This window comes from Melospiza melodia, chromosome 2 (genome assembly GCF_035770615.1).
Source record: "Melospiza melodia melodia isolate bMelMel2 chromosome 2, bMelMel2.pri, whole genome shotgun sequence".
Lineage (NCBI taxonomy): Eukaryota > Metazoa > Chordata > Aves > Passeriformes > Passerellidae > Melospiza > Melospiza melodia.
The window spans coordinates 65,808,318-65,827,565 of NC_086195.1; the positions used below are offsets into that span (position 1 = coordinate 65,808,318).

A 19,248-nucleotide genomic window follows, 5' to 3' on the forward strand; every position below is an offset into this window, starting at 1 on the left:
TTTGCTTTTTTTTTTATTTTACTGACTTTCCTGTTACTTCAGTACCAAAAAAACACTAAAGCTTTAATATTAGGCCGTGAATTTTTGTCTCCGGTTTGGCCACCTGTGTTTGAGGATCTATGTATGTGTTTTCTCCTTTTCCAGGCAGTTCATAAAAACAACATCTTCTGCTATGATCATAACTGGGTTGTTCCATCTTACGGAGAGCGTTATCTCCAACTAAAGCGCTTTTACTCTCCCAGTAATAGCTTCCTCAAAATTGAGCCCAAGTCTAAGCCACTAAACTGTGGCTCCACCACAGACATCTGGGTGCATTATATCCTTACTCCAGCAGCTGTAGGAGAGCAGAAGAAAATCACCTTTTACTACCTGGTAAGTTTGCACCTGCCATACAGTGAGGTTGTCACTGGCAGTTATAGGGGGATTAGAAATAAAAGTTGTGTTTGTGGCAGCGGTCTGCCACAAGTAAGGATGTCGCTGTACCCTCTGGATGAGCCCAGGGATTCTGCTACAGGGAGGCAGAGAGCTGGGCATGAGCAGCAGACACAGAGCTCCTTTGCTCTCCTTGCAGGGCCCCTCACTTTCAGGTTTGTCTAATGCAAAACCACAATCACAGCAAAGTTTCTCCTTCCATTCAGGTGATGGCCAAGGGAAACATTAAGCAAGGAGGCACTCACATGCTGGATTTGGACCAGGAAAGTGGTGAGTTCCTCTCCCCCACCAAATTTTCACTCTTATGGAGGGCTAGGCAACTGTGGCAGACATACACTCTGCTTCCATGTAAATGCAGGGATTGACATGTGCATGTCCTCTAAGATGTGGGAAAAGTTTAACCTTTATTTTCTCTGCCTTTAGGCTTTTCACAGATTTGCTTTAATCCTCTGTGCCACTATCTTTCTCCTGACACTGCATTTTCTGGGGGTCCAGTGCTTCTCAGAGATACATCTGATAGTCTGTTTTTAGAAGCTGAAGCAAAATTTAGCATACTTGTGCACTGGAAAACAGGCCTTTTTAGTCAGACAGGGAGACTTACACATCACTGTGAGCAACAATTTATCCCACTTGGATGCCTGGAATTTCATAATGGCTAGGATAAAGTTCAGCATAAAGTCAAACCTAGAATTCTGTCTGCTCCCAGAGAAAGTTTTTTGCACCTTAACTTTTTGCCATTGTTTTGTTTGCTAGACAATGGTGTCTTCTCACTACAGTTGTCTGTACAAGCTGATATTGCTCCAGTGGCCCAAGTGCTGGTCTACACCACAGTCTCCAGAAAGGAGGTGATTGCTGATTCAGCCAAGTTCTACACAGAATTATGTTTCAACAATAAGGTTCGTGTCCACTTCCTGAGGGAGCAGCCACAAGACTGCAGTGTGTTCAAGCTCACTTATTTAGATTCAGCCTGGTTAAGCTAATTTCTTTAGGTACCCTAACACTGGACAGGCAACATATCAATTGTTGTAGGCAGCTTCACTGCTTACTGGTTTGTGCTAACCTGGAGGAGATCAACTGCTGGAAAAAAAGTGCTAGCAGGGGCTACACTGATAAAACCCCCTTTAGCAACTGGTCAAACTGCTGATCCTGCAGATGCTCCAGGCTAAGAAAAAGAGAACAACAGCAGGGTCTTTGCAAGATGATTTTCTCTCCACATACAGTTTCTGGGTGCAGTACAGTGACTGGTCCTAGTTCAAGGACATGCTCCACTGTCTGATCACATCTAGCCCCTATGTGGGATTGCCTCATCACACTCACAATGACCACAAAACCCACAACCACCTTAAAAACTTTATGAGCGATTGTGATGCTTGAAGTTGCTTGGTGCTGATTCCCCTGACACTCTGGAAAGGACCAGTAGCCCAGAGGGAAGTGTGCATGGCTATGGGGACCTTGTGAAGTTAGAACAGAATGCACTCAGCTGGAAGGAAAAGTCCTGTGAGGGTAGGGCATCTGTGACATGGCCTTTCCTGTGCTTGCAGGTGGACTTGAGCTTCTCCCCTTCGGCAGGCCTGCCTGCCTCGGATGCTCACTTGCAGTTCCAAGCCTCGCCGAACTCCCTCTGTGCTGTGCGTGCTGTGGACAAGAGTGTGCTCCTCATGAAGCCAGAGGCTGACCTGTCACCCACCTCTGTAAGTTCTTGGTCTGTGGAACAAGTCAGAGCCTGCTCGGAGCAAGAGCTGGAGTGGAAGCAGGGGACAGTCCCTCTTGTCAGAGCTGACACGGGGAGGCTCCCCTGGGCTGCTTCTCATCTTCCTCCAGTGGGCAAAAAGATGAGAACTGGGCAGCAGTTGTTTCTTAGAGGTTTTGTGTGATTTTAGGGATGGCAGTTAGAAAGCCTTTTTAAGGGGCCTGCTTGTCTTGGCCAGACCCAAATGCTGTTATGCGTTTGATGATAATTTTTCAGTTATTCTCCTCATGCATGGATTAATTTTCTTGGTGTAGCATCTGGAAGTGTCAAAGAGTTTATTTGCTTTTTGCCAAGCAGAAAATGACAATCCCTGAGTAAGGACAAGGTATTGCAGATGGTTTGGCCAATGTAACTTTTTACATATTTGAGCCAGAATAACCAGAGTAACATGCAGAGCATAAAAAAAGAGGCAGTATCTCCGAATTTTGATCCTTTTTTCGATTCCCAAATTCTTATTGCTCTCAGCACAGGGAGGACCATGGCAACGTGGATGTATGAGCTGGTGATGTGATTGTTATGGTGCTTGTATCCAACTCCCTCAGTTGTGTTTCATGACAATGGACACTAAAATGCCAAATACTCTCTCTCTTTCTGCCAAGGTGTATGACTTACTTCCAGTGAAGGAATTCCGTGGCTATGTCTATGATTCAAGAGTACCCTTGGAGGAGTCCTCATGGAATTGTGTGACTGTGGAGCCAATAGTTCGGGATGGTATCACCTATGTTCCAGAAATGGGGATGAATGAAGAGGACACTTACAGCATCCTAAAGGTATAGCCCCCCTGGCCTGGTTTAGGGAGTGGAGTGGGAGAAGGTTTGGGATGCTTAAGTCTTCTGTGGCATCATGAAACTTAGCAAGGGAAGGGTTTCTGCATCTGAATGACCTGGCACTTCTTTTTATCCAGAGGCATATTCAGTGAGGATCATAAGATTTACTTGTCTTGCCAGATATGCTTCACACTTGGTGGAAAAGGGTTCAGTCTCAAGTTTTCTTGCAAGAAAAGGTTTGAGGTTGACTTGAAGTGAGATTCTAATTGGAGGTAAATGATCCCATGTCATTATAGTTACCTCAGATAAATCAGTATGTCCTTGAGCTGCATTGTAGCCACAGATATTTCATTCCAGAGAGAAAACTTTATATCTGCTTCCTGGCTAATCCTGACACCTAGGCTGAAATTGGGCTGGAACCAGTGTCCTAGAAAAAGAGCAGATAAATCCTTTGGGCTCTCTGAGCCGCCCAGGCACTCAGACCCAAAGATCAGGGGATCATCTCAAGGTCCAATCCATACACAGTAACAGCTTCTCCATTTTGAGGCGGTAAAATGCCAATGTCAAGTCTGCTGTGTAAATCTCAACAGGATTCAGTAGTAAAAAATTATGTTTGGTTTTTTCCCATAGGAGATGGGTTTAAAGGTTTTCACGAATACCAACGTGAAGAAACCTCGGATTTGCAGCCCAAGTAATCGCAACTACGCTGTCCCTGCAGCTGGTCGCCTAGGAGCACCTGCAGCCATGGTTGCAATGAGGTCAAGCGGTAAGGGAACTCAATGTTGTTATTGTTTCTGTTCTCAACAGAGATCCTGCTTGTGTTTTGGGGTTAATACTTAAACAGGAGCTGGGGCTGTGAATTAAAACCTTGGAAGCAGTCCTGAGCTGATGGGTTCGCAGATTTCAGCTTCTGAATGGGTTGTGTAGATCTCCAGACAGACTTTGGTAACTCTACATAAGAAATCAGCAGAACCAGACAGTAAGCAAAGCTTGGCAGAGCAGAGGATATTATCCTGCTGATCCTGTTCATTAGGTTTTTACAGTGTGCTTCTATTCCTAGATTATCGCTTACAGAGTCTCCAATACCATTTTCAGGCTGTTCTCATTGACTCAGCCAGTCTTATGTATGGTCAAAACTATGAAGTGGGTGGCAGATTTTTCAGTGATGAGTTGGTAGACTTTGGGAGCTTAGCATTGTAAGACATATATGATAGAAGTCCAGTCTGAAATGGATAAATCCTATTATCCTATTTTTAAGGGCTATATTAATTCTTACACTGTAACAGTTAGGGCAACACAATTGGCCCTATCACCCTTCAGTCTCATATCAACGAAAATATCTTAGAATTTTTAAGCTTTTCTAGCTGGATAGCTGATTCAAAGAGTTTTCCTTTGGCACTAGAACCTGTGCTTTTGTATGTGTCCAGTTTGAAAACAATTTCAGCTTCTGACAGAAGTTGCTAAGATGGAGGTTAGATGCCTTTCAATTATTTTAAACTGAAATAACCATCACTAAGAAGACTGAAATACTACAATAGAAAAACACAAGCAAGCAGCCTGCCACTTTTACCAGGAGCAAAGTAATATAGCTCTGATAGCATCTTTCACCTGTCCCTGAGACCTTCTCAGGCTCTGGAGATGCGTGTTGCACTCTTAGTATGGATACTTGTTGGCTACTCAATTGTTATCCAAATGCAGAAATTCAATTAGCCAAAGTAAAGATGAAAAAAGTTAGAATTTCTTTAAGAACTTTTCTTATTTTTCTGCTCGGATGCATTTCTCTTTCTGTTTGTGAAAGCCAAGCAAACCAAGTCCCACTCACCCCATCTTTGTTTTCCAGTTATTGAAAAGTAAAGTAAAATGTTTAAACAAATTTCATGTCAAACACATAATATTTTATTTGGAAAAAAATTTTTATGTGAAAACTTTGTTTTAATCAAAATAGCTCTTTTTACCCCTCCCGAATTCCAGCTGCTTGTTTTTATTTTGAGCATTTTCAGCCTAGTTCTTAAGGAGGCCATAGCTTTGACAGGAAGTTGGTAGTCTGAGTCACAATGACCCTACAAAAACCACTTCAACAAGGGATGTTCCATTGCTGACTGGACTGATTAGGATGGAGAAGACCATCTCATGAAGGCTGTGCCTGAAAGAGAAAAGGCTGCTTGTATGGAAGCCTAAATAGGCTTTTGCTCTAAATATTTTTTTTTTTAAAGTTGTAAAGTGCTGGCTTCCAAACTTTGAGGTCTGCTGGAGACCAGCAGAAAATAATGGAAGGCTAGCTCTTCTTGCCAATAAGCCTTGTCCCTGAAACTCCACTGCTGTTGGTACCACAGCTCACTACAATCACAAGCATCTGCTTCTGATTGACACTTTCTCAGATTGAAGCTTGATGCTGATATAGGTCTTGCTTGTTTGGAATTATCAATAGTTGATTTCTTTTTCATCTCTCCACATTCAGACATTTCACCAGAGACAGCTTCTTACCAATTAAGCACTCCTGAAGAGGTGACAGAGACAGTCCGAAAGTATTTCCCAGAAACCTGGATTTGGAGTTTAGTACCTATAAGGTGAGTACCTTGGGCTACCTCATTCCTTTTTAATAAAACTGGGTTTATAAGATGAAAACATGAATCCCAAAGTGTTTGTCCTTCACTGTTTGCAGAGACTATTTGGCAATCCTTTGAGATGAAATTACTTTCAGCCATTGTTAGGTCTGTCCAAAGAGTGGACTGGAAGATGTAGAGTGGTCCTACAGTAGCAAATGTACTGTGCCCCATCATTCTCACAGCAAATACTGTTCAGTGGGCCAAAAGGGGTGCAGGTAGTCACCAAAATGCTGTAACATTGATCCCTCTGTGCTTGTTCTCTGTCCCTCACCAGCTCTGAGGGAAAAGCTGATCTAGAAGTGACCATCCCTGACACCATCACTGAGTGGAAAGCCAATGCATTCTGCACTTCAGCAGACACAGGCTTTGGTCTGTCCCCAACAGTGTCCCTCAGAGCCTTCCAGCCCTTCTTTGTGGAGCTCACCATGCCCTACTCTGTGGTGCGTGGGGAGTCCTTCACGCTGAAAGCCACCGTTTTCAACTACCTGCCTGCCTGCATCAGGGTAAGGGAGGTTTAAATTACTCTCTGTAGCTGGGCACCTTCTTGTGCACCCCTTGCCTTTACCTAGCCTTCTTACCTTATCTCTCACTAGCCCTTAGACCCTTTGCCCCAGCTTTTATGTTATTTCTCCTATATAGTCCAAATGCAGAACACACAACTCCAGTTCCCTGCTCCTTTGCTACTGAAGAAATAGCTGTTTCTATGACTTCCTAGTTCCCTGTTTCTCATGATCACCCTTAATTGCACCTCTCTCTACAACTGGCAGGTCAGTGTGACTCTGGCTCAGTCTACTCATTTCCTGGCTACTCTGGTGGAAAAGGAGGAAGAATCTCATTGTCTCTGTGAGAATGGAAGGAAAACCGTGGCTTGGCTGGTGACTCCCAAATCTCTAGGTAAAGGTCTCAGGGTTTCCTGAAAACTGCAGGAAGGGTTTCTTTGTGCTGTTCTCCCTGTTCAGTATTTGATATTAGACCAACACATTTTCCTGGGAAGCACTTCAGTGGCGTGTGACTGATCTGGGGGCAAAGACTGATATTTGGGAAGTAAAGACTGGGGGATTCATAGGGTCCAACTGTGTGTCTGGCATCACATGCAGGACCATCAAGCCTTATAGCCCTTGGACAGCATCTCCTGAGGCCAGAGATATTGCTGGCCAGCAGAGATGTTCTGCTAGCTCCATTGCTCACAGAGATTAGGGAGGACATGGGATCTTCACACTTTGTTTTCACCGTTGTTGTGGCAGCAGCTTTGGCGCGCATGCAGGGCAGCATGTGCTGAACAGCAGTGGGACTGGTCACACTCAGCTCTGTGGTGTCCTAGGTTCTGTGAAAGAACCTCCAAAACAGAGTCACCTTTCAATGACAGCACAGCTCGTGTAGAGAGCTTGGGTTTTGTGGGAAAGAAGCAGGGCCCAGCTGTGACAGAAATCTCCATCCATGAGCCTACAAGGTGAAACTCCTGAACGTAGCAGTGAATCCCATTGCATGGCTCCGCCTGGCAGGGCTGACTGACCCCTGTTTCCTCCAGGGCAGGTGGAGTTCTCAGTGACCACTGAGGCCCTACAGAACCACCAGCCCTGTGGGAACTACATTGTGGAGACCCCTGAGAAAGGGCGGAAGGACACGGTCATCAGGCAGCTGCTGGTGGAGGTATGTGGGCTGTGGGAAGGGAGGGCTGAGCCTTTAGCTCACACCGTGGCACAACTGGATGGCATGCTAGATAATCTCATCTAGCTCCCTTTCTTGTTAGGTTGGACCAGATCTTTTGAGATCCCTTCTAACCTGCTCTGGTCTATGATTTTATGGCATCACTATGCATCATGGTAGTATGATGGCTTTACATCATCTTTGTACTTTGGCAGGGCTGCATAAAGACTTCAGCATAATAATATGTCTTGTGTCTACTGCTGCAATTAACGTTTCCTGTAACTTCTACTGTAACTGCAATCCATCTTCCCTTTAGCTCCCATCTAAGCAGGTCTCCCATCACCTGCTATTTCAATAAACTGTCTTTACAGCCTCTCTCCTTCTTTTGACACACCCCCAGTAAATGTGCCAGTCAGCACATGCTGCCTCTGTGCCTCAGAGTGGCCAAACAAACTGCCTCTTAAGCTGAGTGTTTTGCAATTACACTTTGGTAACAAAGACTGGCACCAGGACAAAGATGAGGGATTCACAAGTACCTATGGGAATTTGATGGCTGTAAAGAAATCCCCTTAAAACTACACATGAAAACATGTTGAAATTTTATAGCTTACCCATTTCCTGTGGCAGGAAGAGTTGCTGATGTGATGTGGAACAGAAGGAAATACAATGTGGCAGTATTGGATAGCCTTTACAGGAAATCATTGGTTTATTATATACTGAGGGTGATAATCTGGCAGTGAGGTTCTATGTTCTGAGCTTTCCTCCATATCATAAAACCCCCTAATGTTTGCCCACATGTGCTAGCAGTAGTGTCAACAGATACTACAGTGTACTACATTCTCCATTTCTATTGTTTGCATGCACAATTTTTTTCCCCTAAAGCATCTGCAGCATCACAATAAATAGCACTGCAGACTTCTCTTCAGCACAGCCCTCTGTAATGCTGCAGTCCCTTTGTCACGAGGATGTTAAGTGTCTCTCACTGTGTGCTATAGTTGCAGGTCATCCATTTGATGGTCCTCCAGTGTTCTCCTCTCTTTTTCCTGTCGTTCCTCCACATACAACACCAGTCATCTAGGATCCCATTTCTTTTATTTGCTTAAATTATTTCAGAGCTCTATATTTCAGGGAATGTTTGTGACTGCCTCTCCTTCTTCAGTTCCCTCACTTTCTTTTTACATATCCTGCTGTCCTTGTGAGGATTCCTGTCTGTGTTTCCTGTCTCACTAATTTCTCACCTCTCTTGTTTTCCTTCATCCCATCCAAGCCTGAAGGAGTTGAGAAGGAAACGACCCAGAATTCTGTGCTCTGTGGAAAAGGTAAAGCCCACTCTGCACACTCTCTATTCGTTCCTGTGTGGTTTGAGGGGTGGGATGTTTTAGGCCTGCCTCTACCATATTTCATGTAGTCTGACATTTTTGGGTAGTCAACACATGCCCCATTGGTATGGAGTTTGAGACATAAGACAGAAGAAAGTCCTAAAGAATTGACCCTCCTGCCTAAGCATGGTATGAGCTAGGACAGATTTAGGATGGATGTTTGCATCCCTACTCTCTTTAGTTCTGGCACTGAAGTTACATGTACTCTTGTTTTCTTGTACACTCAGGAGGAAGTTGTAGACACATGATCTGCAGTGCTTAGAAGTGGCTGGGAGTGGTTTCATGCAGAGATTTTGTTCCAGCCAGGGAAATATGAAGTAACTGAAATCAGGGCATTTCTAATAGGAAGAGTTCCTGTTTTTGCACTGAGACCCCCTCCCCTTCCATTAGCCATTTCTTGGAACTGCACTGAAGCTGTTTCTTTCTCAGGAGTGCCTGTGAAAGAGGAGTTTTCCCTATTGCTACCTGAAAATGTGGTACCAGACTCCGGCAGAGCATATTTCTCAGTGCTGGGTGAGTTAACAGCCTCACAGTAGAACCATGTGCTGTTTCTGACTCGTTGTGTTGACCTCCTACCTCACAGCTTTCTCTTGGTTTCTAGCACAGCTCATTCTTGTCTTCAATCTCTTCTGTCCTGAGCACTTGCCCTTCTGTTTGTGCTATTCCTTTTCCTTTTCTGCAAGTCTTTTTGTCTCAACCTTCCCACCTTTCTCTCATCCCCTAACCTTTCTCTCATTTCCCCTTTTTCTTTTTCTCTGATGTTCTGTGTTTTGTTCCAGGATCTTTATCAATCCAGATTATTTTTAGTTCTTCTCTGATATGTCCTGCATCTGTCATTCAGTAGCTTCCCCTGATTCTGATAGCCAGCTCTAAATATTGTTAACATCCCTCTGGTACCTCCTGCTCCTCAGGTGACATCATGGGCACTGCCATGCAGAACCTGCACCAGCTCCTCCAGATGCCCTTTGGCTGTGGGGAGCAGAATATGGTCCTGTTTGCCCCCAACATCTACGTCCTGGACTATCTGAACAAGACAGGGCAGCTGAGTGAGGAGATCAAATCCAAGGCCACTGGATACTTAGTGAGCGGTGAGCTGGGACATGGATTTTGCTTCTGCTTACACTTTTTTCTAGATCCTGCCTGGGGTAGATCTGCCAAATGCTGGCCAGATGTTGAAAGAGGTCTTCTCTCATACACAGATGGTCTCTGCTGTATGCCTGAGGGGGCCCTTTGCTGCTCTTTTCTTTATTATTTTGTGTTGCTTAAGCATTACTGTACCTGATGGTTGCAAGCACTTTTCTCATGGGGTGGCAATGCAGTGCAGAGTTGTCACTGTTACAGTGACTCACTCATTGTCATTTATAGGTCCTGTCATCCTTCTGAAGAAAGACAGGCGTTGCTTTTCCTCATTCATGGAGATGAGGATGTAGCAGCACTGCCTATTGGTTAGGATAGGACTGACCTATGCCTCTCCCATTTGCTTTTGCTGATGGAGCTATTTTTCTATTTCCCCATCCCTCAGCAGATTCTTTCTTGCATCTGAATCTTGCCTCATCTTTCCATTGCAGGTTATCAGAGGCAGCTGAACTACAAGCACCCAGATGGTTCTTACAGTACCTTTGGACAACGTTATGGCCAGCCAGGGAATACCTGGTGAGATTTCAATGCCACCTATGCATCTCCCCCCAATATGCTCCTCTTTCTCCCCCACACATTTATAATAAATGCTGCCTGACAGTAAATAGGAAATTCTGTTGTAGACCAGCAGGCTTTCCAAGGCTGGTGTGGTCTCTAGGCTGCCTCCTTCTTAATAAATGGGCTACATGAGCCAGCTTATGGGTGAAGTGCTTCCTCCCACCAGTGGCTCCCAGGACCATTACAAACAAAAAGAAAATAGAGATAAACTGGGGAAGAAGGGAGCAGGGATTTAACACCCTGACTGAAGAAGGCTGAAAAGTTGCAGTGGCAGCTCTTCTTGACTAGCATCTGCTGAAAAGTCTGCTGGAAAAGATGGTTCCATATGGAAACATATGAGGAAACACAAGTGGAAAGGTTGATAATCCAAGAACAGTGCTGAATGCTTTTTTTTCTAACTGTATGCTACTAAGCAAAGACAGGCTGGAGGAGCATGTGTGTTGCCGTTTTGACTTATTGAAAAGTTTTGACTTGCTCCTATATACCATTGTCATGTGTTTTCAATTTCAAGTAAGGATAATAATGGAAGAACTCATCACCCTCAGTTTGCTTTTAGTTTCTGAAATGGTAATTGGCTTTTGACAGCATGTTGGCTTCTTACCACATGCCTGCTTCTTCTCCATAACTGCTTGCAACAACTCTTAACAAAAACTCTTTTAACATGTTCTGCTTTACTTTAAAATTCTAGGAGAGTTCTTAGAAACTCATGAAGCATGGATTTACAGTTTAAGAGTTCTACCAGCAGACCATGAGCTTGCAGGAATTTAATTATTCTTCCTTGTAATTTTGAGTACTTCTCTTATGCATATTTAACTAATTGGCATGCAATTATGGATATTTTTCAAAGAGCTTTTTTCAAAGACAAATGAACTATCGTTGTCCTTCAAACTGTAGCCTCAACACAAAATGATTACAGGGTTTTTTGAGCCAAAACTGAGAGACAAAAATCAAAGCGGAAAGCAATTTTTGGTCAGAATTTTTTGAGATGAGGATATAATATACATGCTGTCTGACTAATTGGCCCACAGTTTCCCAGGTCCTCTTGCATATTTCCAGATAGATGAAGTGTGCATGGGCCCTCTCAATTGAAATGGGCAACAGGCCTGCTCAGGCCCTTTCTTTTTCTCACTTTCAGGCTCACAGCCTTTGTCCTCAAGTCCTTTGCCCAGGCCCGGCATCACATCTTCATAGAGGAGAGGCACATCCAGGATGCTTTGCACTGGCTGTCCTACAAACAGAAGGAGAATGGCTGTTTCCAGAGTTCTGGGACGCTCCTGAACAATGCCATGAAGGTAACAAGTCTTCCTGGTTGTTTCTTTGTGAGGCTAGAGCTTGGCCATAAGTCAGATGGGGCCCATTGAGCTTCTTGAGCACACAGGGAGATGGGATATTCCCATGCCAGTGGCAAACGTTGGGGAGGGAGCCACACACTGTTCTGTATTTATTGGAGGTACCTTCAGGTCAGCTGCAAAAGGAAGGAGGCAAGCTAAAGGACTGCAATGCAGAATAGTGCATTGCTCCTACTGGAGTGGGAGAAAAGACTGAGGCTGTGAAGGTGGGTGGGGTCAGCATCTGCCTTTGTGTTTCCCTGCAGGGTGGAGTGGACAACGAGGCCACGCTGACAGCCTACATCACTATCGCGCTGCTGGAGATTCCCCTGCCCGTGACTGTATGTGTCTGCATCCTAACTTGGGCCACTTGTGCTGTGTCAGTCAACACAGTAGTGACCACAATTTGCTCCAGATTGGAAAAATTACTTGGTTGTTGAGCCCTGTGGTATAACAGCCTGTGGTATAATAGCCCTGTCGTATTGGCTATATCTGGGAAACATTGTACCCTACTTCTTTCTAGACCTCCTTTCGTCAGTCCCCTCCTGAAAGTTCAGTAGGATGGTGTGCTTTCAGTAAGTCAAAAGCCTCATTTCTCCCCACCTTCCTAATCACTGGCTTCCTTTCCCCAGCACTCAGTGGTGCGGAATGCTCTGTTCTGCCTGGAAACAGCAGCAAATCAGAAGGAAAACCATGTGTACACCAAGGCACTGCTGGCATACACCTTTGCCCTGGCAGGGAACAGGGACCAGCGGAAGGCATTGCTTGACTCACTTGAAAAGGAAGCTGTGAGAAAGGGTGAGTGTTCCTGGTGGGACGTGGCTTTCACCAGCCTTACACCTTCCCTTGGTGTAAGATTGGCGTTTGCTGGTGGGGCAGTGGCTGCAGGCACTGGCCTCTGTGGGTGGGGAAAGGTGCAGGGAGAGCAAAGACTCATGCAAAGGGATTGCTTTTCTGAGAGGTTCCTCTCAGGGCCCAGTCCTTCTGTGCTCGGAGGGAGCGCACCAGGAAGCACCAGGCACCATTCCCTTGGTGCTGAGCCCTTGGGGGGCTCTGCTCCCATCTCTCCTCAGCCGCCTCCTCTCGTCATGCCAGGCACAGCTTGGCAAAGGCTTAGCAATGCCCAGGGACATTCCTTCCTTCCTTCCAGGGCATGGTCTCAACACAGAACAAAGGTGACCTTGCAGAGCACAAGACATGTCAGTCAGAGGAGAGATGGGTGTGCTGAGAGACAAAATGAGCATACAGGTCATTTTGGAGGCTGCAGCACAAGTTCTGAGTCATCAGGGGAAGTCGTGTAATCCTTCAGAATTATTCTGTTTAACTGAGGCTAGACAGTGTGTTTAATTAAGCTGTGGGGATTGGAACTGTGAAGGGAGTGTCCCACACACCTGTTGCCTTCTCCACCTGCAGGTGACTGGGTAAGTGGGGTAAGCCCTGATCACATTCTTTGGGCCATTTGGCCTCACAGAGTTTGTCACTGCCAGATCCTGGCATTTTTACTCACAGAGGGAAGGAGTGGCATCCTCCTGAGGTCTCTGGTTCCCTGCAGTGCCCAAGTCCATAAATGTCAACATGAATGTGGAGTCTAGGACAAAGTGGTGTCTAGGCCTGAGGCGCAGCAGTCTCACACTCATTGTAAACCTGCAAAATGTGCAAACCTGACCCTTCCACATCACCCTGCATGACAGACGCATCGCGGAGGCTCCGTCCTCCCAGCTGGGTCAGGCAGCAGGTCAGGAAGTCCCTTGCAGTATTCACCAGTAACAGCTGCTTGCTGTCTCTCTCCCTGGCTCCTGTGAAGATGGCTCTGTTCACTGGCAGCGGCCTGGCAAGGAGCCCGAGGCTGATCTCCCGTTCCATCACTACCGAGCTCCCTCTGCGGAAGTGGAGATGACGGCCTACGTGCTCCTGGCCCAGCTCACCTCACAGCCAGCCCCTGCCCAGGAGGAGCTGGTTTCTGCCTCCCTCATTGCAAAGTGGATCAGCAGCCAGCAGAATCCCAATGGAGGCTTCTCCTCCACCCAGGTGAGCTGCTTCCCTCCGGCCACCTCACACATCGAGGTGTCCCAGAAGATGGCACATGTCAGAGAGCCAGGTGGGAGCACAGGAAGTTTTGTCAGGAAGGTGGGAACTGTAGCCCTGCAATGGATCCTTGCAGTACCTCCCATGGCTGCCAGGTTCCTGAGAGGCTGCAGACAAATATGTCAGGTAGTGCCCCTGGCAAGGGAAATCAGTTGAAGCTGCTCTTTCCTTCTGTTTTTTCTTCTTAACACTTTTGGAGAAAGTGAGGATGGAGGGGAGTGTGCCAGCTGGCAGAAAGGGCAGGCTGTAGGAGGACAGGCTACAGGAGGAGAGGCTCATTGCATCCCCTGCTGGGACTCGTCTCTTTCAGGACACAGTGGTGGCTCTCCAAGCCTTGTCCCTTTATGGAGCTGCCACCTATGCCAAGAGCGGGGCAGCTTCCAAAGTAGCCCTGCAATCTGGAGGGGACTTCCAGCAAGACTTCCAAGTGGATCCCAGCAACCGGCTGCTGCTGCAGCGCGTGCCCCTTCCCCAGGTGCCAGGGGAGTACAGCGTGGAGGTGTCTGGTGAAGGATGCGTCTACCTGCAGGTGAGGCTGATGGGCACAGCTGGCATCCTGGAGGGGAGCCCCTGGCCAGCCTGGAGAGGACACAATCATAGGATCATCCAGGCTGGCAAACACCCTGAGATCATCAAATCCTTCCATTGAGGGAAAGGAGAGTAAAGGACAGAGAGAGGGGAGAGGTGGAAGGCTGTGGGTAAAGGGCAGAGGATAGAAAGAGTAGAGGGATGTGGAAGAGAGAGTGGGACTGAAGGAGGGCAGTGTCTGCAGTGTGGGGGAGCTGTGAGAAGTGGGGAGGCTGGGGGTGAGAGGGTGCCCTCTCTCCCACGTGGAGCACACACACACTCCAGACACTCACGCAGAGCTGCTGGCTGTCCCCTAGACCAGCCTGAGGTACAACGTGCAGCCCACGCAGGAGGAGGCGCCCTTCCTGCTGCATGTGCACACAGTCCCAGAGGCCTGCGGGGACTCCAAGGCTCACAAGGTCTTTGACATTGCCATAAATGTCAGGTGAGTCTGCATTCCGGTCTGAGCTTTCCTCATGAGCCCTGGGAACTGGGGGAGGCGTGGTTGTGCCCAGGGTGAGGCAGTCTGAGAGTGCAGCACATTCCTGGGAAGGTGGGCAGGGGGCGGCTGTTCTGTGAGGGGAGGCTCTGGAGGAAGGACTTGTCCTGCTGTGTGGGCAGCCCAGGGCTGGGCTAGTGGGAGGCTGTGCAGATGACTAGGAGAACCTGGCACAGCTGGAGAGGAAGGTGCTGGACTGCCAGGTCTCAGTGGGCTGCCAAGTGTTATGGAAAAGCTGGAATCATGCCCAGCTCTGAGTTGATGTGCACTGGATCTTTGTTGCTTGGTTCCTCAGTTACACAGGGGAGCGCAATGTCTCCAACATGGTGATTGTTGATGTGAAGATGCTGTCAGGATTTGTCCCCTTGAAGTCCTCAGTGAGGAAGGTAGGATCTTGTTTGTCATGTGAGCAACATTGAATCATAGAGTCATTATGGTTGAAAAAGTCTCCATGTGCAACCTTCCACGAAATAGAACCAGACCCGCTTATTATCATATCACAAAGTGCCCCATCTACTCTTGTTTTTAACTTTTCCAGGAACAGTGACTTCACCACTTTCCCAGAAAGCCTCTTCCAATGCCTAATCTCTCTTTCAGTGAGGCTATTTGTCCTTATATTCAACATGAATCTCCCCTGTCACAACTTGGGGACATTTCCTCTTGTTCTATTACTATTTGTCTGGGAGGAGAGTCTGTTCCTTGCCTCACTGCAACCTCCTTCCAGGGAGTGGTAGAGAGCAATAAGGTTCCCTCAAGCCTCTTTTTCTTCAGACTAAACAATCTCATTTCCCTCTGCTGCTCCTCATAAGACTTACGTTCCAGTCCCTTTTCCAGGATCATTGTCTTTCTTTGGAGTTGCTCCAAGGTCTGGAGTGAGGGGTCCAAAACTGAGTGTAGAATTCAATGTGCAGCATCACCAATGCTAAATACAAAGGGAAAACATCCACTTTCTTATATTTGAGGGACCTTTCAAATGTCTGTAGCAAACGACAAAGCTTCAGCTTGATTTTGTCACTGTCATTTGCACATTTGGCATGCACAGTAGTCTCTTTTCATGCATGGCTTAAGGCCAGCACAAGGGGAGATGACATGATCAGTCTAAGAAAAAATAGAATAAGTAATTTTTTCTTTAGACTGATGATGGGCACTTTTATTTTCACTGTGTCCTAACAGCTCCCCATAAACATTGTCTATTCAAAAATAGTGCTGTTTCCTTTTTCCCTTGGCTGATCTAAAACCATCTTATAACATTGTGACTCTTTAGGAGTCGGGTAACTGTTTGAGATGCTCATTAGGTACATGAACTGGAAAATAAAGGCAGTGCACAACTAGCAAGCCAGATGGAATGTATTTTCATTTAATCGTTCCATCACTGTGTTTGGTCCAGTGCTGAGGCTTTTCTGGAGCCAGGTTGTGCTTCTCCAGCCAGCCTGGTGAAGGGAGAGCTGGAGACCATGATACTTGTGTGGCCCACCCAGGAGACAGTTCTGTGCTGCTGGCTGGCTTAGTTCCCTGAGTGCTGCAGTATTTCATCCAGACTACATCCCACCCACAGGGCTGTGCAAGGGGCACAGGGAGACCTCCTTCAATGCAGTAATATCTTGGTCTTCTTTCTTCAGCTGGAAGCCCACCCTGTTATTGAGCGCACAGAGCTGAATACCAACCATGTTCTACTATACCTGGAAAAGGTGAGGATGGGGCAGAAACACAGGCATTGGGAAATTTGGCTGTGTAGAGCAAAAAATCTGAACTCAAAACTACCATGCCTCTGCTAAGAATGGGACTGAATAATTTACTGTCTTTTTCTGACTACAAAGTTCAAGTTTTTAGACTTAATGCTACTTCTCTCCCATCCCACAGTCAGCATTCTGTCCACCCTGTGCAGCAGCAGAGCCTCCCCGAGGGTGGGGACTGGTCCCAGGGTGTGCCCTGCCCCTCAGCCCACCCTACAGCGCTGTGTCCCCCTGAACACGGGTGGCCAGGGAGAGTGTGGGAGCCTGGCCTCAGTGCAGAGGCACAGGGGAGCCCCTGCAGTGCAGAGCCCCCCTGAGCCTCTTCTGCTTCCCTTCCCAGCTGGGCAGGGAGAGCCTCAGCTTCTCCTTCACGGTGGAGCGGGACATCCCCGTGCGGGGCCTGAAGCCAGCCCAGGTGAAGGTCTATGACTACTACGAGACAGGTGAGTGCCAGCAGTGCCCGTGGCAGCGAGCCTGGGCAGGGCACACGTGGAGGGGCACGGGAGCTCTGGGGACCCGCACTGGAGCTCTGCCCCCGCCTGGCACTGCCACCCCAGCCCTGCCCTGAGCTCTGGCAGGGCAGAGGGACTGGGGCAGAGCCATCCATGCTGGGGGTGCCACGTTCATTTCTGGCCCTGCAGGGTGGCCTTGCCTGTGCTTGCAGGCAGACCTGCTGCTCCTTGGGCCTCTGCTGTCCTGGCTGCTGTGCCAGGGTGGCAGTGACAGAGCTCTTTGTGCCCACCTCAGCCCAGTGTGCTGGGAGGAGCTGTCTGAGCAGCCCTTGGCTGCACTGGCAAGGAGACCTGATGGAGCTGCCTGTGTGGGTGGCTCTGCCTTGCTGCCACTGCCCCAGACAGGGCTGGCACTGGGGCTGCCCCCACTCCAACTGGCATCTCTGGGGGAAACTGGGGATGTGGGCACCAGCCTGCTCTGGGGGTCTGGGAAAAGCATTTCTGTGGCACCATCCCTCTGCCAGCAGTGCCAGGGGTCATGACAGCTCTCCCTTCTCTTCTGTTTTCCAGATGAGTTTGCCACACAGGAATACAGTGCTCCCTGCGCCGCAGGTAGGTGCACTCAAACAACTGAGATGTTCCAGCAGGGACTGTTGCAAGTTGTCTTGACCTAGAGTCTTTGTAGATCTTGTGTTTTCTTGGCCTGTGTCTACTCTCAGCATTTTCCTCATTGGGCCTCACTCCCCATGTCAGTACAGAGACCAAAAGAAACGCTGCCACCCAACTTCTTCTGTAGGATGAGATACAGCTTTCATTTTCCTTCCCTCCAACCTGGATATTACTGCCTTTGTTTGTACAGTGGCAATTGTCTTTTCCTCTGTGTTATTGTCACTTTATGCAAATAAGATTTGGGTCTCCCTTGGGATGAAACATCACACTCAGCCGTTTGTGTCTCTGCCCTTTTTAGGGCCACATCTGCTATGCTGCAGACACTGAAAGGTACTGAGGAATTGTCTTCCAAATACATTGGTGAAATGTTGGTGTTATTCACATCTCTTTAATGAGGACCTTTCAAACTCTTCCCCGGGCTGATTTTGCTTTCTCATGGGAAATACAGTTGCTGAGAGAGAATGTGTGCTTGGATAGCTCATGTATCTCCAGGACAAATCTGCTTCCCCTCTCTGTAGCATAGATATTTTGAATGTGTCCAGTCATCCCCATTCTGTTATCTGTCTGCAACTGAGCATTTTTAGGTGAAGCAGTTTCTCAGAGTTTAACAGGCTTGGACTCACATAGCCACCAGAACACAGAGACATCCAGGGCTCTGGATACCACTCACCAAAATATTTACCTCACTTTGTTCTTTTCCCACCTCCAGTCGAGGCAGAACAAGGAAATTCCTGAAGAATGCATCTTGTCGGAGCCTTGCTGTATCAGCTCATGTGTTTCTGCCCCTGGAAGGTCTTGTTAAGGATGGGATATTGAGAAGTTAGAGGAGGACACCTCAAAAGCAAAAACGAAGCAACACTGTAAATAAATGAATTCTTGATTCTCATCAGATGTCTCTGGCCTTGTTTTCTGTTACTGTTATGCTTGTGTCTCTTCCTATCCATGTCATGGCCTGAGATTTCAATCCAGAGCCATCCATGGAAAGGTGGTGTTTGAGAACTCCTCAGGAATACCAGAAGGCAGACAGCTTTTAGTAGCTGGGAGGTTTTTCTCCATACTTGCCAGTTGTTTAAGGGAGAGGACATTGTATCTCATCCATTATGTACTGGAAGTTTGTCACTCTGCCTTTACAGGGGGTGTTTTCTGCAAGGTGATCCTTGGACATGAACCCCTGATCACATATTGCCTGTGTGCTGTGAAATCACTGCTGTGAGGTGCCAGGACGCTGTGAACCTGTCCAATCTCATCTTTTACAGCAGCCCAGATAGAAGTGAAGACCTGTGGGCTTTCCCATTCTTTCAGGGTCTGCTTGCTTCTAAACAGCTAAAGTGAAGTCAGAGAGGGACTGGGACCTTCAGAGTGTCATTCATAGAAATTTTTAGGTTGGAGAGGGCTTTAAGGTCAAGTTCTACTATTAACCAAGCATTGCCCAGTCCTCTGCCAAACCATGTAGGGTTGCATGGAGTTGTTGTGACCCAAGTGTAGGACCTAACACTTGGCCTAATACCACTGGCCTTGACCCATGGATCCAGCCTGTCCTGATCCCTCTGCAGAGCCCTCCTGCCCTCCAGCAGATCCACACTCCTGCCCAGCTTGGTGTTTCCTTCAAAGGGTGCCCTTGATGCCCTCAGGTCATTGA

The 19,248-nt window shown here is 47.4% G+C and overlaps 1 protein-coding gene across 1 annotated transcript in view; it reads left to right on the forward strand.

Annotated features, from left to right (window-relative positions):
• The window catches only part of A2M (alpha-2-macroglobulin), a 29,711-nt gene extending 11,216 nt beyond the window's left edge, over nt 1-18,495 (forward strand). The window contains exons 12-36 of the mRNA XM_063148654.1: nt 145-372; nt 639-702; nt 1,186-1,328; nt 1,974-2,123; nt 2,782-2,952; nt 3,580-3,715; nt 5,408-5,516; nt 5,830-6,058; nt 6,323-6,449; nt 7,084-7,205; nt 8,470-8,521; nt 9,011-9,094; nt 9,493-9,669; nt 10,150-10,234; nt 11,412-11,568; nt 11,871-11,945; nt 12,237-12,402; nt 13,409-13,632; nt 14,000-14,218; nt 14,574-14,701; nt 15,051-15,141; nt 16,375-16,443; nt 16,829-16,931; nt 17,511-17,552; nt 18,319-18,495. Coding sequence (XP_063004724.1) covers nt 145-372; nt 639-702; nt 1,186-1,328; nt 1,974-2,123; nt 2,782-2,952; nt 3,580-3,715; nt 5,408-5,516; nt 5,830-6,058; nt 6,323-6,449; nt 7,084-7,205; nt 8,470-8,521; nt 9,011-9,094; nt 9,493-9,669; nt 10,150-10,234; nt 11,412-11,568; nt 11,871-11,945; nt 12,237-12,402; nt 13,409-13,632; nt 14,000-14,218; nt 14,574-14,701; nt 15,051-15,141; nt 16,375-16,443; nt 16,829-16,931; nt 17,511-17,552; nt 18,319-18,344 — 3,177 coding nt within the window. The 3' untranslated portion in view covers nt 18,345-18,495. The remainder of the gene's footprint in view (nt 1-144; nt 373-638; nt 703-1,185; nt 1,329-1,973; nt 2,124-2,781; nt 2,953-3,579; nt 3,716-5,407; nt 5,517-5,829; nt 6,059-6,322; nt 6,450-7,083; nt 7,206-8,469; nt 8,522-9,010; nt 9,095-9,492; nt 9,670-10,149; nt 10,235-11,411; nt 11,569-11,870; nt 11,946-12,236; nt 12,403-13,408; nt 13,633-13,999; nt 14,219-14,573; nt 14,702-15,050; nt 15,142-16,374; nt 16,444-16,828; nt 16,932-17,510; nt 17,553-18,318) is intronic.
• The last annotated feature ends 753 nt before the right edge of the window (nt 18,496-19,248 follow it).